Consider the following 22,549-nt stretch of genomic DNA (forward strand, 5'->3'; position numbering starts at 1 on the left):
TTAAACGCTCATTAACGTCAACAGAAAGGAGAATTGGATGTTGTGCCTGCTGGCATTTAATTCGATATCGCCTGATTGCACCATCGCCCAAACTTAAATTTACCCCGAGGGAGCGGAAGAGTGGCAGAATGAGTATTACTGCTTAACCCTGCTGGTAATAAAGTCATTTTAGGAGAGATGATTTGTTCTCACCGTTCCTTCTCTGTGGCTGCGAATAAAATAGAAAAGTACAATAATCTGGATCTCCCAGAACATCGGCATGAGGCAGGCTTAAGGCCTTTTTAAAGCTGGTTTCCCTTTCCCAGGGGTCTCCCGTTGAGGCTACGATTGGAACAGGGACAATCCTCTTGGAATTTCAAGGCCACAATTTAAGAATATAATAAAAACATAAGTAGGCCATTCGGCCCTTCGAGCCTGCTCCGTCATTTAATAAGATCATGGCTGATCTTCTACCTCATCTCCACTTTCCTGCACTATCCTCATATCCCTTGATTCCCTTAATATTCAAAAATCTATCGATCTCTGTCTTGAATATACTCAACGACTGAGCCTCCACAGCCCTCCGGGGGAGAGAATTCCAAAGATTCACCACCCTCTGAGTGAACATATTTCTCCACATCTCAGCCGACCCCTTATTCTGAGACTGTGACCCCTGGTCCTAGACTCCCGAGCCAGGAACATCCTCCCTGCATCTACCCTGTCAGCCCTGTAAGAATTTTATATGTTTCAATGAGATCACCTCTCATTCTTCTAAACTCTAGAGAATATAGGCCCAGTCTACTCAATCTGTCCTCATAGGACAATCCCCCCATCCCAGGAACCAGTCTGGTGAACCTTCGTTGCACGCCCTCTATGACAAGTATATCTTTCCTTAGGTAAGGAGACCAAAACTGTACACAATACTCCAGGTGTGGTCTCACCAGGGCCCTATATAATTGCAGTAAGTCGTCTTTACTCTTATACTCAAATCCTCTTGTAATAAAGGCCAACATACCATTTGCTTTCTTAATTTCAAACCAGAAATAAGAAACTGATGCTTCAGGCTGTTATTTTTCATTATTTTTTCCCAATGATCAATTCATTACAGCAGAACAAATAAGGTTCAAAGAGCCCACCACACAAATACTTTAACTTGTGCTGGATTGTTGATTGCGGGGTGGGGGGGGCGGGGGGGGGGGCCAGTGACAAACACACATGCTGCGGCCCAGAGGTTTTATCTCAAGGACCTCATGTCCATATCAGACTCGGACTCCTGCCTGATCCCGAACAGGAACCATTGCATGGCCTGTGGGCAGGAGCAGAAATTCATGTGGCAGGAGGCCGCCACTGGGGACCTGGTCCCCCCGGCACTCGGGTAAGCCCTGGTGAGGGGGGAATCTCGATCGAGGGTGGTGGAAGCCCAGGGCAAAGGATGCCCAATGTTTCCTTCTGGGCCTGGAGGAGCAGGAATGGTCCTCCGGACCCACAAGGAAACAGAATAAAATGAACAGATTGGGTGATTGGGCAGAAACATGGCAAATGCACTATAATGTGGATAAATGTGAGGTTATCCACTTTGGTGGCAAAAACAGGAAGGCAGATTATTATTTGAATGGCAATAGATTGGGAGAAGGGGAAGTGCAACGAGACCTGGGTGTCCTTGTGCACCAGTCGCTGAAGGTAAGCATGCAGGTGTAGCAGGCGGTTAAGAAGGCAAATGGTATGTTGGCCTTCGTAGCAAGAGGGTTCGAGTACAGGAACAAGGATGTCTTGCTACAGCTGTACGGGGCCTTGGTGAGACCGCACCTTGAGTATTGTGTGCAGTTTTGGTCGCCTTACCTGAGGAAGGACGTTCTTGCCATGGAAGGAGTGCAGCGAAGATTCACCAGGCTGATACCTGGGATGGCAGGAATGACGTATGAGGAGAGATTGTGTCGATTGGGATTATACTCACTGGCGTTTAGAAGATTGAGAGGGGATCTCATCGAAACCTATAAAATTCTCTCAGGCCTGGACAGACTAGATGCAGGAAGGATGTTTATGATGGCCGGGGGAGTCCAGAACCAGGGGTCATAGTCTAAGGATAAGGGGTAAGCCATTTAGGACTGAAATGAGGAGGAATTTCTTCACCCAGAGAGTGGTGAACCTGTGGAATTCTCTGCCACAGAGGGCGGTGGAGGCCAGTTCATTAAATATATTCAAGAAGGTGTTAGATATATTTCTTAAGGCTAAAGGGATCAAGGGATATGGGGAGAAGGCAGGGGCAGGGTACTGAATTTGGATGATCAGCCATGATCGCATTGAATGGTGGAGCAGGCTCGAAGGGCCGAATGGCCTACTCCTGCTCCTGTCTTCGATGTTTCTATGTTTCTATGAATATAAACTTAGCTTGCTGAGCCTCTTCGGCTCCTTGACTTGGATCCTGGCAGGCTTTGCCTGGCAGAGAAACCACCACTGCTACCCTGCTCAGGCCTTGGACTAAAATCACAGCCCGAGCCCGAGAACGTCACTGGGGCCTGATCTGCATATTTAAGGAGCACATCGCCAGCTTAGGACAGTTTTCCTTGGCACCTGCAATTTAAAATTGCAGTCGGTCAGAGTGGAGCGGAGAATAGTGAGTAAGTCCCCCACTCAGGGCGAGGGAGGGAGGAGGGGTTAAAATTTAAATTAAAGATCGGCGCTGACGTAAGAAAACAACTAGGCACTTAGTCTGAGTATTAAACAAGGCTTTAATCAACTGTTTTTCAACATGGAGATCTAGTTGTGTCCTTCACTAGTTCCTGTTAAAGAATGTCCTGAGCAAGCTGGGCCCATGCCCGAGTATTGATACTCTCCCTGGACAGCGCCACCAGCAGGCCGCCCAGTATCATTTCATAAGTCATTTCCACATGAATGACTAGATTCATGTCAGGCACGAACGCCTGTGAAACCACACAAACGATTTCTCCAGAGTTCTAACAGATATTTCGTCGAAGTTTCCGCAATACATTGGAAGAACCCTTGTAGGAAATTCCAGGTGCACGGAGCTGAAATTGGAACTCACACCAAGCAAACGCTTGCATGTTGTACAATCTTCACGAATGTGGCCTAGCATAACGACAGTGACCACTTGTGCATCGAATCATAGAAAGTTACAGCACGGAAGGAGGCCATTTCGGCCCATCGTGTCGACGCCGGCCGACAAGGAGCTATCCAGCTTAATCCCACTTCCCAGCTCTTGGTCCGTAGCCCTTTAGGTTACGGCACTTCAAGCGCACATCCAAGTAGTTTTTAAATGTGGTGAGGGTTCCTGCCTCTCCCACCCTTTCAGGCAGTGAGTTCCAGACCCCCACCACCCTCTGGGTGAAGAAATTTCCCCTCAAATCTGCTCTAAATCTCCAACCAATTACTTTAAATCTGTGCCCCCTGGTTTTTGACCCCTCTGCTAAGGGAAAGAGGTCCTCCCTCTCCACTCTATCTAGGCCCCTCATAATTTTATACACCTCAATTAGGTCTCCCCTCAGCCTCCTCTGTTCCAAAGAAAACAAACACAGCCTATCCAATCTTTCCTCATAGCTAAAATTCCCCAGCCCAGGCAACATCCTCGTAAATCTCCTCTGCACCCTCTCTAGTGCAATCACATCCTTCCTGTAATGTGGTGACCAGAACTGCACGCAGTACTCTAGCTGAGGCCTAACTAGTGTTTTATACAATTCAAGAATAACCTCCCTGCTCTTATATTCTATGCCTCAGCTAATAAAGGCAAGTATCCCGTACGCCTTCTTAACCACCTTATCTCCCTGTCCTGCTACCTTCAGGGATCTGTGGACCTGCACTCCAAAGTCCCTTTGTTCCTCTACACTTCTCAGTGTCCTACCATCTAATGATTAACGAATTCAAACCTATAAAAATGATCGTACAAGATAACGATTTTCACGCATGTCTTTGTATAGAGAATCTGGGGTCAAGAGTAAAGCTCCAGGGCTCAGAACATTATCAAGTTTGAAAAGAATAGGAGAGAGGAACAGGTAAATCACGAAGTGGTTCGTTTGTCCAATCTAGGAAGAAACATACATTTATTCTCATAGATGAGCAAACTGAACTTGCTTCATTACACTTACCCTGCCTACAGTTAGAATTACAGATGATCATAACCGCATCTGTTCTTCCAGTGTTCAACAATGTGATAAAAATAACAATCATGGGAAATCGCCCCACTATGATATTGTTGACAGAAGGCTTGCCTCCAAATGGCTTTTCGGGACAATTTATTGCGATTAACTTTTTGTGTAATGCATTACATGGTCTATGCTAAGGTTACGCTGGTAAATCAAATTTTAAAAGACAACGCTGATTTAAGAAACTACCTAGCAGACAATCATCACCCTTGTCTTCACTGCAAAGTTAAAAAGAAAAGGCTGCCCCAGAACTGTGGCATGTGCTTTGAGCCTCGAAGGCAAGAAGCAACATCTTCAGCACATTGTAGTCATTCCATTTGTGTCACAGTGTATCAAAGGAATCTGCTTTCAATCTGCAACCCAGCCAGGCCACATCTGAGGAGAAATTCCCTCACCCCCTATTTTATACATTCACTCGTCTCCCTTTCCTTCTACAGCGAGGCGGTTAAAATCTCAAGGTTGATGGCTTCTAGCCATTACTTCTTAAGTTACCTGCTCTTCTCTCGAACTTCAGGTCTCCACGGGTGAGTCCGCACGGGGTACTCACCCGTAAGCCCAATGGAAGTGCTGGGTTCCTGCATGCACTGCGGATGTGCAGGAAACCGGCACTTCCGTTCAGAAAGGGTTCAGAGATCGAACGCGCGCGCAGGAGAGGCTGCGCGTGCGCATCGAACTTCGTTTTTTTTTGCAGGTTTTCCCGGGAGGGTAAGTCTCCAGAATTTACACATTTAAAAAGCAGGCGTAAGGCCTGCTTTTTACAAGGTAAGTGGTGAATTAATTAAAATTAAAACATTTTTTCCACAGGTTTATTATTTTTAAATACTTTAAAGCAAGGTAAGTTTATTTGTAGCCCCGTTAGAAAATAAAATTATTTTTTTCAAAAATTTAAATTATTGTTTAAAATAGTTATTTCATGTAATTTATAGCTTATTTTAAAAATGCGATTTAAAAAAAAATTTATTTGAATATTTCGTGATTTTTGGGGCCCGCAGTATTTCTAAGTCTTGACAGCTCTTCCTGTCAAACTTATGAATGGAGCATTCCCTGCTCCGATTGGCTCCCCATGGCCCACGTGATCCCAGGGGACGCATCGAACTAACTGCGCCCCTGGGATACGCAAGCACTGCGTGCCGGCAGTTGGAGGAGGCCCAGGATGGGAATTCCACGCGGGCCCACAGCTCAACGGCCGGCGCGCTAGGTAAGTGCAGGTCGGGGGCTTGCACCCGCGGGAAGCTCCCGACCCGAATTTCTGGGCCACTCTTTACAATGTAAGTGGCTCTCTGCACTATTGGTCTCGACCTTTCATTTCGACATGTGCCAATTAAAAATTAAAGTCTGAACATTCTGGTCCTGAGCTCACCAAGTGCCTCCCACTGTAGCTTCAGTGTCAGACTGGCATAAACCCAAGAGAAACGGCCAAAATGACAGTTTTCGACCCTTTATGCCGTTTGTCTGGGGGTTTCAGCTGGTTTCCCGCGGATGTTAGGGTGGGAGACTGGTGGTAGGCCTACGGAATTTCAAAGCATGTTGAAAGTTTAGTGTCTCATATTGCTCAGATGATTATACTTACTCAGGATCCTTTGGGTATAAAAAGACTTCCTTACCAGGATTTATTATGTCTATTACTTGTTTCCAAACTCTATATTGGACGGGTCCTTGGAATATTCCGACAGGCAGATTGCCTTCTGCTATTGTAGGTTGATAATCGTCTTCACTAATGATGTAAATATAAAACAATTATTATAACATGAAAACAAGCATTTAAATGTGTTACTTAATTATTCTATGTTGCGTTTCTGTGAAGAAGGTTTCATACCTCTTGTCATCGAGCGGAGGGTCCTAAAACCAAACAAAAAAATGGAATTTGAGCTCACAGAAAATGGGTAAAGAGTTACAACAGACTGAAGAACACACACTAATATAATAGCAAAATACTGCGGATGCTGGAAATCGGAAATAACAACAGAAAATGCTGGAAATACTCAGCAGGCCAGGCAGCATCCGTGGAGAGGGAAACAGAGTTAACGTTTCAGGTCTGGGACCCTTCATCAGAAGAACACACAACCGTACAGCACATTCGAGCATCGAAGTCGATAGAAAAATGGCAAATACTCGCTAATCTCATTTAAAAAGCCCAGATATTTTGAAAGATCGGTATGTAAAATCTTATTTGTTTCTGTCCCTACACACTGGCCCAAACTCAGTCCCACTCTAAAAAAAAAGTCGCAATCATTCCCACGCCCACTTTACCTTGCACACACATTCAAAAGCCTGTAGAAATGGAACTAACTTGATGGCGTGCTGCATTAAAGGGGAATCATAATTGTTTGTCGAAGCTGGGGTTGTTTTCTTTGGAACAGAGGAGGCTGAGGGGGAGACTTGATTGAGGTGTATAAAATTATGAGGGGCCTAGATAGAGTGGAGAGGAAGGATCTATTTCCCTTAGCAGAGGGGTCGATAACCAGAGGGTACAGATTTAAAGTAATTGGTCAGAGGTTTAGAGGGGATTTGAGGGGAAATGTTTTCACTGAGGGTGGTGGGGGCCTGGAACTCACTGCCTGAAAGGGTGGGAGAGGCAGAAACTCTCACCACATTTAAAAAGTACTTGGATATGCACCTGAAGTGCCGTAACCTACAAGGTTAGGGAGCAAGAGCTGGAAAGTGGGATTAGGCTGGAGAGCTCTTTGTGGGCTGGCACAGACACGATGGGCCGAATGGCCTCCTTCTGTGCTGTAACTTTCTATGGTTCTATGCACAGATTCTAAACAATGGCCCAGAACTTGGTGTCGGGGGCTTGCCGCGCGTGCAAGCCCCCGATGTGCGCTCACCTGGCGCGCCGACATCTGAAACCTGGCCCGCAGTGGATTTCCTGTCAGTGGCCCGGTTCTGATGTCGGCGCGCTGTGCTAACCTGACCCAGCGGCGTAGTTAGTGCGATGTGCCGGCTGGGATCAAGTGAGCACTGTTCAGCCAATCAGGGGAGGGGAAACTTCATTCATAAGTTTGAAAGTAAGAACTGTCAAACTCATGAGAAGTACTGCACCCCAAAACACTACTTAAACTTTAAATAAAATTTTAAAAAAACATCCCAATCATTAAATTAAGTATAAATAAGTTTAAAAAAAAATTTAAACAATAATTTTTTTTTTGAAAAAAATAAATTTTTAATAAAAAGGGTCTAAAACTAAACTTACCTTATTGTAGATTCTTTAAAATAATAAAACTGTGGAAAAAAAAATTCTAATTTGCACTAAAACACCACTTACCTGTAAAAATAAATACTTACGTGTGCTTTTTACAAGCGTAAAGACCGGAGGCCTTTACACATGCACAAATCCCCCAAAACAGAGGAAATCCAAGATGCACGCGCTGCCCCCTACAGCGCACGTGCTAGCCTCTTCACCTCTTGGGTTAGAGGAGAGGAAATGCCGTTTTTCAGTGCATGCGCTGTGCATGCTGAAAACCGGCATTTCCTCCGGCCAGACGCGTGGGTACCCCTTCCGTACTCACACGTTTGGGGAGGAATTACTGCTCCATTTAAAAACTAAATGCCAGGGTGTTCCCACGTGAGTTGTAACAGTGTCTACGCATTGAGATATCCCGCAGAGGTTGGGACGAGATCAGACTTGCAATGAGTGATAGCATCATTCCCACAACCACAAGCACAATAAGGAATAAAGCCAGCGGACAGAAAAGAAATGGATGCAGACAATTCTCGGAACGATTCAACAGAGCCGTCAGCATTTGTAAGTGGAAAAGATAGGCGTGTTGCTTTTTCCCCAGTTTAGGCGGTTGGGTAGAACCGACTAACTTTCAGCTCTCTTCCAGATTCTGACTAACCTATTGTGTAGGTGCAGCGTGGGGCTGGAATTGACACACAACAAGCGGGATCACACTTGCCGGCCGTTATACGACACGCCCGATATTCAGTTGCACGTAGAACTGAATATCGGGCGTGTCGTCTTACCGTCCTTAAATGTGAACTGCTTGCTGTGTGTCCCTGTCCTTGTCTACCCCCACCCCCCCCACATGTTTAACACAGAAACATAGAAGATAGGAGCAGGAGTAGGCCATTCGGCCCCTCGAGCCTACTCCGCCATTCAGTGTGATCATGGCTGATCATCCAAATTCAGTACCCTGTCCCTGCCTTCTCCCCATATCTCTTGATCCCTTTAGCCTTAAGAAATATATCCAACTCCTTCTTGAATATATTTAATGAATTGGCCTCTACTGCCTTTTATGGTAGAGAATTCCACAGGCCCACCACTCTCTGGGTGAAGAAATTCCTCCTCATCTCAGTCCTAAATGGCTTACCCCTTATCCTTAGACTGTGACCCCTGGTTCTGGACTCCCCTGCCATCGGGAACATCCTTCCTGCATCTAGTCTGTCTAGTCCTGTTAGAATTTTATAAGTTTCAATGAGATCCCCTCTCATTCTTCTAAACTCCAGCGAGTATAAGCCCAATCGACTCAATCTCTCTTCATACGTCATTCCTGCCATCCCAGGTATCAGTCTGGTGAATCTTCACTGCACTCCCTTCATGGCAAGAACATCCTTCCTCAGATAAGGCGACCAAAACTGCACACAATACTCAAGGTGCAGTCTCACCAAGGCCCTGTACAACTGCAGCAAGACTTCCTTGTTCCTGTACTCGAACCCTCTCGCTACGAAGGCCAACATACCATTTGCCTTCTTAACCGCCTGCTGCACCTGCATGCTTACCTTCAGCGACTGGTGCGCAAGGACACCCAGGTCTCGTTGCACTTCCCCTTCTCCCAATCTATGTTCAGATAATAATCTACCTTCCTGTTTTTGCCACCAAAGTGGATAACCTCACATTTATCCACGTTATACTGCATCTGCCATGTTTCTGCCCAATCACCCAACCTGCCCAAATCCACAAATTTCTCCAAATTAAAAAAAAAACCTGTTTCTTCTTCACATGCTAAGAACGTTACTTTGCATTTGCCTTGTGTCTTATAATGAACGGATTTAATCGCCTTTACAAAAGTAAAGAAGTTAGCCTGGAAATTCCGCCCGGGTTCTTCCGGTCTGCCGAAGTTGTGGCGAGAGACCAGAAGAAATCCGGTGGAGTTAGCGGCCCCGCTGTGGGCAATGGTATCCCTGGGGTTGCTGGCGAATAACTGGCCGTAAAACAGGCCGAAGCAATCGGCTCACCTTCAACATGGAGTACACGTCTTGATGGTCTAATCGTTTCTGCACGCTTGCGAGCATTTGCTGAGTGCGATTTAAATTGTCTTGAATTTTTCGAAGGTTGGTCTCCATCCGGCTTAAAACGTCGGTTTCCTGCGAGGTGAGGTCGGCAAATAAATTGTGTTGCTTTTCGTCAAGGACGCTGCGCATTTTGGAAAACTGGGATGTGATGTGGGTCTGCAATTTGTTCGACTGGTCCTACAAAACACAAAACAATGCTCAATGTCACCCAATTCAAAGGATCCGACCTTAAGGACTGGACAGACTAGATGCAGGAAGGATGTTCCCGATGGTCGGGGAGTCCAGAACCAGGGGTCACAGTCTAAGGATAAGGGGTAAGCCATTTAGGACAGAGATGAGGAGGAATTTCTTCACCCAGAGAGTGGTGAACCTGTGGAATTCTCTACCACAGAAGGCAGTTGAGGCCAATTCATTAAATGTATTCAAGAAGGAGTTGGATATATTTCTTAAGGCTAAAGGGATCAAGGGGTATGGGGAGAAAGCAGGGACAGGGTACTGAATTTAGATGATCAGCCATGATCGCATTGAATGGCGGAGCAGGCTCAAGGGGCCGAATGGCCTACTCCTGCTCCTATCTTCTATGTTTCTATGTTTCTAACAGGACTAGACAGACTAGATGCAGGAAGGATGTTCCCGATGGTCGGGGGAGTCCAGAACCAGGGGTCACAGTCTAAGGATAAGGGGTAAGCCATTTAGGACAGAGATGAGGAGGAATTTCTTCACCCAGAGAGTGGTGAACCTGTGGAATTCTCTGCCACAGAGGGCGGTGGAGGCCAATTCATTAAATGTATTCAAGAAGGAGTTGGATATATTTCTTAAGGCTAAAGGGATCAAGGGATATGGGGAGAAAGCAGGGACAGGGTACTGAGTTTGGATGATCAGCCATGATCGCATTGAATGGCGGAGCGGGCTCGAGGGGCCGAATGGCCTACTCCTGCTCCTATCTTCTATGTTTCTATGTTTAAACCGACCCAGAGTCAAGCGACTCGACAAGTGAGAAGTTACCTTGATTTCTGTGATTTTTTCCTGTTGTTTAAGTTCGAACTCTTGGTAATAGGATTTCTTCTGCTTCAGCGAATTGAGGCTCATCTTCATTTTGCCCTGTAATTGAAGTCGAAAGTCAGAGCGGATTTTATGTTTTAAGTGATGCAACCTAAAAGTCAACCCCTGCCCCAAAGTTCGCGCGTTGCCGCCTCACCTTGTAGATCTCAACCGCTTCGTTAATCAGCATGAAGTTGTGGGCTTTGTGGCTCCGTCCGTCTCTCCTGTCCAGACACATCACACAGATCAGTTTCTTGTCGGTCTCACAGAACAGCTTCAGCTCTTCCTGGTGCTCCTCGCAATAAGGTTTGTTCCCCCTCACTTTGGGGCTGAGAGGGACATTTCGGGTCTTTTTAACCAGTTTTCCTAAGGCTCGGTTGGACTTAAAGGTTCTGTCCGGAAAGACCTGGCCACATTCCGGACAGAGGGCTTTGGTCGCATTGTCCCAGTGCTGGGTGATGCAATCCCGGCAGAAATCGTGGCCGCAGTCCAGTATAACTGGATCGGCGAAGAGCTGATGGCAAAGGGGACAGTTCAATTCATCTTCCAAACGCAGGGTGGAATGCCCCGAAGCCATCATCGGCGTCAACGATTCCTGCTCCCAGCTGCAGCCACTTCCACTGTTGCTGTGCAACTCTACCTCCGCAGTTCCCCTTGGCGGTATCGGAGTGGATTGTGGCTTGTGGCTCTCAATGTGATTGCCAGGGCAAGAATTGCACTTTATCGCGCGGCTGTCCCTAGTGTGTGGAGAGAATACAACAGTTGTTATTCCTTAAGCAACCAGCGACTTTCCTTCTGTCTATATATGGAATGAAAATAGTCTCGCCAATGCCAGTATCACGGGGCGTAGCGATACATATAGCCGATACATATAGCTACCTGGACTACACTTCCTCCCACCCCGTCTCCTGTAAGGACTCTATTCCATTCTCCCAGTTTCTCCGTCTCCGCCGCATCTGCTCTGACGATGCCACCTTCCCCATAATCATAATCATGATAATAATGAACTTTATTGTCATTGTTAGTGCACAAGTGCAGTACAGCGAAATGTAGGCTTGCGGCTCCCGAGAGTGTACATTTAGATTAAGACATTTAAACATTCAACATTCATTTGGCTTGTAATACATTAACATAAACATAATAAAGTGCATTGGCAGATGTGCAGGCTTTAGAGTTTATTTGTGGAGTTCAGTAGGATGACAGCCCTGGGAAAGAAGCTGTTCCTAAATCTGGTCGTTCGGGTGCGAATGCATCTGTAGCGTCTCCCAGATGGCAGGGGGGCAAACAGAACTGTGGCTGGGGTGGATAGGGTCTTTGATGATGGTCCGTGACCTCCGTAAACAGCGTTTCTGGTATATGTCTTCCTTTTTCCTCAACCGAGGAATCCCCTCTACCGTGGTTGACATGGCCCTCGACCGTGTCCGTTCTATCTCCCGCACTTCTGCCCTCACCCCTGCCCCACCAGGGAATTTTGGTATATTGTAACCAATGCATCCACTATCTCTGCAGCCACTTCTTTTAAGACCCTGGGATGCAGGCCATCTGGTCCAGGGGACTTGTCATCTTTTAGTCCCATTTATTTACCAAGTACTTTTTCCTTAGTGATAGTGATTGTCTTTAGTTCCCCCCTCCCTGTGGCCCCTTGATTATCCATTATTGGGATGTTGTTAGTGTCTTCTACTGTGAAGACAGATACAAAATATTTGTTCAGGGTCTCTGCCATTTCCCCGTTCCCCATTATTAATTCCCCAGTCTCATCCTCTAAGGGACCAACGTTTACTTTAGCTACTCTCTTCCTTTTTATATACCTGTAGAAGCTCTTACTAGCTGTTTTAATATTTCTTGCCAGTTTACTCGCATAATTCACCTCTATTATTTTTTAGTCATCCTTTGCTGGTTTTTAAAAATTTTCCAATCCTCTGGCCTCCCACCAATCTTGGCAACATTGTATGCCTTCCTTTTCAATTTGATACCATTTTATAGAATGGTAGAATCTTACAGCACAGAAGGAGGCCAGTTGGTCCATCTTGCCTGTGACGGCTCTTTGAAAGAGCTGTCCAGATAGACCAACACCCCTGCTCGTCCCTCTAGCCTGACAATTTTCTTCAAGGATTTACCCAATTCCCTTTGTGAAAGTTAATATTGAATCTGCTTCCACCGCCCTTTCAGGCAGCGCATTCCAGATCATCATAAGTCGCAGAGTAAAAATAAAAAATTCTCATCTCCGCTCTGGTTCTTTTGCCAATTACCTTAAATCTGTCTCTTCTGGTTACCGCTTCTCCTGCAGATGACACAAAGCTGGGTGGGTGTGTGTGCTGTGAGGAGGATGCCGAGAAACTCCAGTATGATTTGGACAGGTTGGGTGATTGGGCAGAAGCATGGCAGATGCAGTGTAACGTGGATAAATGCGAGGTTATCCACTTTGGTGTCAAAAACAAGAAGGCAGATTATTATCTGAATGGCAATAGATTGGGAGAAGGGGAAGTGCAACGAGACCTGGGTGTCCTTGTGCACCAGTCGCTGAAGGTAAGCATGCAGGTGCAGCAGGCAGTTAAGAAGGCAAATGGTATGTTGGCCTTCGTAGCGAGAGGGTTTGAGTACAGCGACAAGGATGTCTTGCTGCAGTTGTACAGGGCCTTGGTGAGACCACATCTTGAGTATTGTGTGCAGTTTTGGTCACCTTATCTGAGGAAGGATGTTCTTGCCATGGAAGGAGTGCAGCGAAGATTCACCAGGCTGATACCTGGGATGGCAGGAATGACGTATGAGGGGAGATTGGGTCGATTGGGCTTGTACTCGCTGGAGTTTGGAAGAATGAGAGGGGATCTCATTGAAACTTATAAAATTCTAACAGGACTAGACAGACTAGATGCAGGAAGGATGTTCCCGATGGTCGGGGAGTCCAGAACCAGGGGTCACAGTCTAAAGATAAGGGGTAAGCCATTTAGGACAGAGATGAGGAGGAATTTCTTCACCCAGAGAGTGGTGAACCTGTGGAATTCTCTACCACAGAAGACAGTAGAGGCCAATTCATTAAATATATTCAAGAAGGAGTTGGATATATTTCTTAAGGCTAAAGGGATCAAGGGATATGGGGAGAAGGCAGGGACAGGGTACTGAATTTGGATGATCAGCCGTGATCTCATTGAATGGCGGAGCAGGCTCGAGGGGCCGAATGGCCTACTCCTGCTCCTATCTTCTATGTTTCTATGCCAGTGGAAAGAGCGTTTCCTTATTTACTCTAGCAAAACCCTTCATGATTTTGAATGCCTTTATTAAATCTCCCCTTAACCTTCTCTGCTCTGAGGAGAATAATCCCAGCATCTTTACCTGTTGAAATTAAATGTAAATGAGTTGCTTTAAGGAAAGAAGCATAAGTAGCTTGAACCCTCCGTTAGACCAGCACAGAGAGGTGCCATTCTACTGATCAGATCTGTGTTGGCTCCTTGCTGGAGAAGGTCGCTTTTATTCCCAGTGCCCTCTCCCAATAGCCCGGTATCTTCCAGTGCCTCAGACTTTGTCCAGTTGCCCCTTCACGATGCAATGGTCTCTGCCTCAGCCAATCACTCGGGCAAAGGGTTCCATGGTTTAGCAACTCTCTGAGTGAAGGCATTCCTGTTAACATCCGTGAGAATGTTAAATTGAGCAACCAAGTCTTTGAATCAGCAGCCTGAGGAAATGGGGGTTCTCTATTCACAATTTCAAATCCTTCATTTAGGAAATAAACTCCATTAAATCTCCATCAGCCTTCCCTGCTTCCGGGGAAATAGTCCCAGTAGCTCAAGCCTTTCCTTTGAACTGGTTAGCTAACCTGGTGAATCCAGGCTGTACACTCTCTATGGCTATAATGTCTTTTCTATAATGGGATACCGAAAACTGCACACACTACTTTAGCTGTAGTGCCTCGTACAAGTGCCTCTTTGTTTTTAAATTATACAACCCTATTTATAAAACCTAAAATGCGATTAGCTTTTTTAATGGTTTTAGCCATCTGAATTCACACTTTCAACTAATTATGTACTTGAACCTCCAGGTCTGTTTCTTTATGTACACGTGTCTACATCTTGCCATTGAGTGTATGCATACATTGCTCGGTTTTCTTCCCAAACTTTATCACTTCACACATCTCCCCATTAAATTGCATCTGCCATTCGTCTCTCTATCCCACTCATGTGCCTGTGTCGTCCGAAGGTTATTTTTTAACCAGCCCCCTCATTGTTTTCTTAACTCCTTTACTTTTCAGTGGTCTGTTAATTGAGGAAAAGTTAGGCAATGGGATTGGGTTTCGATTGTTCCAGACAGGAGCTGGCCCGAATGGTCTCCTTCTATGTTGTAAACATCGGAGTTTCGATTACACCCAAGTCTCAATCACCTACATATATCGAGAGCAAAAATGGACCCAGCAGTGACTTCTTCCCCTTCTCATAGAAGATAGGAGCAGAAGTAGGCCATTCGGCCCCTCGAGCCTGCTCCGCCATTCAATGAGATCATGGCTCATCATCCAAATTCAGTACCCTGTCCCTGCTTTCTCCCCATACCCCTTGATCCCTTTAGCCTTAAGAAATATATCCAACTCCTTCTTGAATATATTTAATGAATTGGCCTCTACTGCCTTCTGTGGTAGAGAATTCCACAGGTTCACCACTCTCTGGGTGAAGAAATTCCTCCTCATTTCTGTCCTAAATGGCTTACCCCTTATCCTTAGACCCCTGGTTCTGGACTCCCCGACCATCGGGAACATCCTTCCTGCATCTAGTCTGTCCAGTCCTGTCAGAATTTTATAAGTTTCAATGAGATCCCCTCTCATTCTTCTAAACTCCAGCTAGTATAAGCCCAATCGACCCAATCTCTCCTCATACGTCATTCCTGCCATCCCAGGTATCAGCCTGGTGACTCTTCGCTGAACTCCTTCCATGGCAAGAACATCCTTCCTCAGATAAGGTGACCAAAACTGCACACAATACTCAAGATGTGGTCTCACCAAGGCCCTGTACAACTGCAGCAAGACATCCTTGTTCCTGTACTCAAACCCTCTCGCTACGAAGGCCAACATACCATTTGCCTTCTTAACCGCCTGCTGCACCTGCATGCTTACCTTCAGCGACTGGTGCACAAGTCTCCAAATACAGCACAGCCCAGTGGGACTAACCCTTTACTCTGTACCCCTCAACCACCTTTAAACCGACGCTGCCACATTTCCACTTAGGTCATTGATTGATCGCTTCAGTAAGTGACACTGCAAGATTGTACACCCCAACGATTAACCTGTCTTTCTGTATGCAAAGTGCTGACATGTCTTCTGGGTATCTCCAGTGTTTCTTGTTTGATTTAAATGTCCAGCGTTCGCTGTTTCCTTCTCTCTTTTTATTTGGCACGTTGGCGGAGTTTGTTCGCTACTTGTTTTAACACGAATTAGATGTGCTTATTATATCAAGTATTTGTTTCAGGGAAATTGACTACTTTGAAGGTTACTCGATTTTAAGAAAAGCATGTTGAAACATCGCAGTGAAGTTACTGTACAAGAAATCTATGGAACTTTCTGTGAATACCCAGGAGGTAAATGAACTTGTTCTGTACAATTCAAATTTAATTCTAAATCACAGCTCTGTTTTCCATTTGCTGACTGCGTGTTTTCTCCAACTCTATTGAAACATGGTTTCCAATCTGAGGTCAAGTGAAAGTTGTCATTTCCCTTAACTGTCCTTGTGAATTTCTAAGTAACTGTTCTAGCACGTAATGGGAATCTGAAATATGCGGTTCACGGTGACACTCTTGTTACTTTATGTCGACCCTGAACTCTCTCAACAAGCTAACTGGCTCAATGAGCCAACCTCTTTCAGAGTACATGTCAAAATCAAATCAAATCAACTTTTATTGTCATTGTTAGTGCACAAGTGCAGTACAACGAAATGTAGGCTTGCGGCTCCCGAGAGTGTACATTTAGATTAAGACATTTAAACATTCAACATACATTTGGCTTGTAATACATTAACATAAACATAACCATAATAAAGTGCATTGGCAGATGTGCAGGCTTTAGAGTTTATTTGTGGAGTTCAGTAGGATGACAGCCCTGGGAAAGAAGCTGTTCCTAAATCTGGTCGTACGGGTGCGAATGCATCTGTAGCGTCTCCCAGATGGCAGGAGGGCGAACAGACTGTGGCTGGGGTGGTTAGGGTCTTTGATGATGGACCGTGACCTCCGTAAACAGTGTTTCTGGTATATGTGCTCCATGGTCGGTAGCCGGGTGCCGGTAATGCGTTGGGCAGTTTTGACTACCCGCTGCAGGGCTTTCCGGTCATAGTAGCTACAGCTGCCATACCATACTGTGATACAGTTCGTCAGGATGCTCTCTATTGTGCAGCGGTAAAAGTTAGAGAGGATCAAAGTTAGAGAGGATCAGGGGTGACAGGTTACATCCCTTCAGCCTCCTTAGGAAATATAGGCGCTGCTGGGCCTTCTTCACCAGAGAGGAGGTATTGAGGGACCAGGAGAGGTCTTCTGTGATGTGGACTCCGAGGAACTGCAGAGAGCTAAGCATATGCCTTTTCAAACAACACTGAATCTGAGCTCCCCAGTTGCTAGCTTCGTAAATGTGAAATTGGCCATATTGAGCAGCAAAGCCGGGGTGTGGGGGCGGGTGAAATTGGACATGGATAGGAACGCAAAACAGGCGGTTTCACATGGGTCGTCTGTTAATAGGCTCAATGGAACTAAATGCCTGTAGTACGGTAGACCGCTCGGCAAATGAGATTTCTCCTGTTTTGCGCCTCTGTCAGTGGCCGATTTCTAGGCGTGGTCTGTGCTAGGTTAGTTGATTTCAAGCGAGGCAACAGTTAAGACTACAAATTGCCCCGGAGATGCTGTGGGTGGAAGGGTTTCCCACTTCCATTCATTGACTCTACAGTCGATCTAGGCTGTGCTTCCTGCCCTCTTCTCTCATGGGCACACCACCTCCTGAAAGGTTGGCCAGACTCGATTCGCAGTCTCATACACAAAGCGCGGTTACTTGGGTCGGGGCGGGGGTTGGGGGGGATGAGTCTTAACATAGAAACATAGAAGATAGGAACAGGATTAGGCCATTCAGCCCCTCAAGCCTGCTCCACCATTCAATGAGATCATGGCTGATCATCCAAATTCAGTACCCTGTCCCTGCTTTCTCCCCATATCCCTTGATCCCTTTAGCCTTAAGAAATATATCTAACTCCTTCTTGAATATATTTAATGAATTGGCCTCCACTGCCTTCTGTGGTAGAGAATTCCACAGGTTCACCACTCTCTGGGTGAAGAAATTCCTCCTCATCTCAGTCCTAAATGGCTTACCCCTTATCCTTAGACTGTGACCCCTGGTTCTGGACTCCCCGGCCATCGGGAACATCCTTCCTGCATCTAGTCTGTCTAGCCCTGTTAGAATTTTATAAGTTTCAATGAGATCTCCTCTCATTCTTCTAAACTCCAGCGAGTATAAGCCCAATCGACTCAATCTCTCCTCATACGTCATTCCTGCCATCCCAGGTATCAGTCTGGTGAATCTTCGCTGCACTCCCTCCATGGCAAGAACATCCGTTCTCAGATAAGGCGACCAAAACTGCACACAATACTCAAGATGTGGTCTCACCAAGGCCCTGTACAACTGTAGCAAGACATCCTTGTTCCTGTACTCAAACCCTCTTGCTACGAAGGCCAACATACCATTTGCCTTCTTAACCGCCTGCTGCACCTGCATGCTTACCTTCAGCGACTGATGCACAAGGATACCCAGGTCTCGTTGCACTTCCCCTTCTCCCAATCTATTGCCATTCAGATAATAATCTGCCTTCCTGTTTTTGCCACCAAAGTGGATAACCTCGCATTTATCCACATTATACTGCATCTGCCCAATCACCCAACCTGTCCAAATCATACTGGATTTTCGTGACATCCTCCTCACAGCACACACGCCCACCCAGCTTTGTGTCGTCTGCAAACTTGGAGATATTACATCTAGTTCCCTCGTCTAGATCATCAATAATTATTGTGAATAGCTGGGGTCCAAGGACCGATCCCTGCGGTACCCCACTAGTCACTGCCTGCCACTCGGAAAACGACCCATTTATTCCAACTCTTTGCTTCTTGTCTGCCAACCAGTTCTCTATCCAAGTCAATACCTTGCCCCCAATCCCATGTGCCTTAACTTTACACGCTAATCTCTTATGCGGGACCTTATCGAAAGCCTTTTGAAAGTCCAAATACACCACATCTACTGGTTCTCCCTTATCTATTCTACCAGTTACATCCTCTTCTGTGGAACCACCTTGTGAGATGAGTCCGCACCTTCAGCAGAAGAGGAGAGAAGACAGGGAGGAGGTGAAAAGGGGTGGGATCTTCTCAAGTAACTAATCCGAGCAACCAGAACAGCTTCCTTCAGCTGAAAACAGATTCCAGGTTGAATAGAATCCTTAGGTTTCATGCGCACTTTCTAAAGAACTCAAACCTTTTAAGGAACTTTGTGCTTGGCTGATATTGTTGTCACTGAAGTTGATAGTTTGCATCCTTCATTAACATCTATTGAGAGGAGGTTGTTGCTGAGCACCTGGGAGCCAGCACAAAGTTCCAGAGATTCCATTCAGTCACATCATAAAATGAGGTGGCTGGCCTTGTCACCACGACGTTTTATAAATGCACGGGGGTATGGTCAGCTTTACCGCCTTTACCGTTGAATATTGCTTGGGTGGAGCGCGGAAAGGAAGCTCTGGCGGGGACGTTGGCACTGCCCTTACAGAATGTGCCTGATGTACCATGCGTTAAGGTGGCTTCTGCTGCTGGCGTGGGGTCTTCCCTGCAAGATTTCCACTCTGCCCAGGCGATGCTTAATGCCCAGGCAGCAAAAACCAAAACCGTTAACCACAAGTGTTGGTGGCATCTTATTTTTGCGGTCAACGTTCGGTGAACTGACCCTTCGCTTTTTTCGACTTTACTGAAAGCTGACGGAAAGTTTGAAATGAGCCAGCAATCAATTCCTCACACCTCGGCCATGTTCACCCCTCTTGGAAAAGCTGATTTATGCCACAGGATGGTTTAATAGGCCCGCTGTGCTCGGTTACCTCGGTCAAGTGAATGCACATCACATGCGAGAGCAGTGCGATGGAATACTCTCCACTTGCCTGGATGAGAGCAGCTCCAACAACACTCAAGAAGCTCGACACCATCCAGGACAAAGCAGCCCACTTGATTGGCACCCCATCCACCACCTTAAACATTCACTCCCTCCACCACCGGCGTACTGTGGCTGCAGTGTGTACCATCTACAAGATGCACTGCAGCAACTCGCCAAGGCTTCTTCAACAGCACCTCCCAAACCCGCGACCTCTTCCACCTAGAAGGACAAAGGCAGCAGGAGCATGGGAACACCACCACCTCCAAGTTCCCCTCCAAGTCACACACCATCCTGACCTGGAAGTATATCACCGACCCTTCATCGTCGCTGGGTCAAAATCCTGGAACTCCCTCCCTGACTGCACTGTGGGAGTACCTTCATCACATGAACTGCAGTGGTTCAAAAGGCAGCTCACCGCCACCTTCTTGAGGCCAATTACAAATGGGCAATAAATGCCGGCCTTGTCAGCAACGCCCACATCTCAGGAATGAATTTTAAAAATGCACTAACTATCAGTCAGGTTAATGGAACAGGAAGTCATTCAGGCCAAGCCCCAACTAATCGTTCGCCGACTTCCACATGTACATTTTCCAGCATCTATCATTGGACAGAAGTCCGAAGTGGCAAGTTTACACTTGTGGGGAAGAGCAAAACTAGAGGCCATCAATATAAGATAGTCACCAAGAAATCCAATAGGGAATTCAGAAGGAATTTTTTTACCCAGAGAGTGGTTAGAATGTGGAACTCGCTGCCACAGGGAGTGGTTGAAGCGAATGGTATAGATGCATTTAAGAGGAGGCTAGATAAGCATATGAGGGAGAAGGGAATAGAGGATTCCGCTGATAGAGTTAGATGAGGAAAGACGGGAGGAGGCTCGAGTGGAGCATAATCGCCGGCATTATATATCCTATGTAATCCTATCTCAGAGTCTTTGAGGTCAATTGTAGCATCTCTGCTGTTTTTCCGGCCAATGGTCACCTATCGCAACAAAAATCAGAGATCGAATTCCCTCCACCACCAGTGTGTACCATCTACAAGATGCACTGCAGCAACATGCCAAGGCTTCATCGGCAGCACCTCCCAAACCCATCACAAGAAGGCAGATTATTATCTGAATGGCAATAGATTGGGAGAAGGGGAAGTGCAACGAGACCTGGGCGTCCTTGTGCACCAGTCGCTGAAGGTAAGCATGCAGGTGCAGCAGGTGGTTAAGAAGGCAAATGGTATGTTGGCCTTCGTAGTGAGAGGGTTTGAGTACAGGAACAAGGATGTCTTGCTGCAGTTGTACAGGGCCTTGGTGAGACCACATCTTGAGTATTGTGTGCAGTTTTGGTCGTCTTATCTGAGGAAGGATGTTCTTGCCATGGAAGGAGTGCAGCGAAGATTCACCAGGCTGATACCTGGGATGGCAGGAATGACGTATGAGGAGAGATTGGGTCGATTGGGCTTGTACTCGCTGGAGATTAGAAGAATGGGCAGCACGGTGGCATAGTGGTTAGCACTGCTGCCTCACAGCGCCAGGGACCCGGGTTCAAATCCGGCCTCGGGTGACTGTCTGTGTGGAGTTTGCACATTCTCCCCGTGTTTGCGTGGGTTTCCTCCGGGTGCTCCGGTTTCCTCCCACAGTCCAAAGATGTGCGGGTTAGGTTGATTGGCGATGATAAAAATTGACCCTTAGTGTTAGGGGGGATTAAATATGTGGGGTTACAGGGTTACGGGTATAGGGCTTGGGTGGGATGGCTGTTGGTGTAGGGACAGGGTGCTAGGGTTTGGATGATCCGCCATGATCTCGTTGAATGGCGGAGCAGGCTCGAAGGGCCGAATGGCCTACTCCTGCTCCTTGAAACTTATAAAATTCTAACAGAACTGGACAGACTAGATGTTGGAAGGAAGTTCCCAATGGTCGGGGAGTCCAGAACCAGGGGTCACAGTCTAAGGATAAGGGATAAGCCATTTAGGACTGAGATGAGGAGGAATTTCTTCACCCAGAGAGTGGTGAACCTGTGGAATTCTCTACCACACAAGGCAGTTGAGGCCAATTCATTATATTCAAGAAGGAGTTAGATATATTTCTTAAGGCTAAAGGGATCAAGGGATATGGGGAGAAGGCAGGGACAGGGTACTGAATTTGGTTGATCAGCCATGATCTCATTAAATGGCAGAGCAGGCTCAAGGGGCCGAATGGCCTACTCCTGCTCCTATCTTCTATGTTTCTACCACCTAGAAGGACAAGGGCAGCAGGTGCATGGGAACAGTGCCACCTCCAAGTTCCAGTCCGAGTCACACACCATCCCAACTTGGAAATATATCGCCGTTCCTTCCTCGTAACTAGGTCAAATCCTGGAACTCCCTCCCTAACAGCACTGTGGGAGTACCTTCACCACGGGGACTGCAGCGGTTCGAGAAGAAGTCCCCCACCACCTTCTCAAGGGCACTTAGGGATGGGCAATAAAGGCCGACCTTGCCAGTGACGCCCACACCCGAAAGAATGATAACAGAATCTAAGAGAAAGGTTAAAGGTTATAATCTGGCCATAGTTCAGTTGGAGTGGAGGAGTCTTGGGACTGATGCATATAGATCTCCCATTCTGCCAAACTCCACCATTGGGAATTTCCTGGGAGGTTATTACCTTCGCTGACAAATCAACAGAAAAACCGTGTTTACTCGGTCGAGCAGGGTTCTCCGCCCATGTTACGCCGGTTGACCGGGAAAATCCCCGAGGATATTCCCGGCATGGGCGCATTTACACTGTATCTCAACCCATCTCCGTTCATTTCAAATGGGTTAGCGCCCCAATGTCCATAGTGCAAATGGAACTGTTGCGTTAAACTTTGCCTCTAATGTAGACCAAGATAATTTCTAGAATTATGTGTAGGCCCAGCAAAATTTGCTGGGTGATTTCTCAGCTGCCCTTTTTGTAACCCGGTTGTAAAAGCATTTTCGTAGATCAGGGTTGCCAATTGGCCACAAATACGTGTCGGTTTGTGTGGGGTTCTTCCGC

The 22,549-nt window shown here is 46.6% G+C and overlaps 1 protein-coding gene and 1 pseudogene across 1 annotated transcript in view; one reads left to right on the forward strand and one right to left on the reverse strand.

Moving 5' to 3' along the window:
• LOC147096429 (zinc-binding protein A33-like) overlaps positions 1-11,141 on the reverse strand; it is a 34,591-nt gene extending 23,450 nt beyond the window's left edge. The window contains exons 1-5 of the mRNA XM_085975191.1: positions 10,570-11,141; positions 10,377-10,472; positions 9,315-9,548; positions 5,953-5,975; positions 5,741-5,850 (exon numbers count right to left, since the gene is read on the reverse strand). Of these exons, the coding sequence (XP_085831317.1) occupies positions 5,741-5,850; positions 5,953-5,975; positions 9,315-9,548; positions 10,377-10,472; positions 10,570-10,992 (886 nt within the window). The 5' untranslated portion in view covers positions 10,993-11,141. The remainder of the gene's footprint in view (positions 1-5,740; positions 5,851-5,952; positions 5,976-9,314; positions 9,549-10,376; positions 10,473-10,569) is intronic.
• A 4,760-nt stretch (positions 11,142-15,901) lies between these two features.
• Positions 15,902-22,549, forward strand: part of LOC147096430 (E3 ubiquitin-protein ligase TRIM39-like) — a 41,750-nt pseudogene continuing 35,102 nt past the window's right edge.

The sequence above is a fragment of the Somniosus microcephalus genome, unplaced genomic scaffold, assembly GCF_052327205.1.
Source record: "Somniosus microcephalus isolate GS21.2 unplaced genomic scaffold, FLI_Smic_1.0 unresolved_chr1, whole genome shotgun sequence".
NCBI lineage: Eukaryota > Metazoa > Chordata > Chondrichthyes > Squaliformes > Somniosidae > Somniosus > Somniosus microcephalus.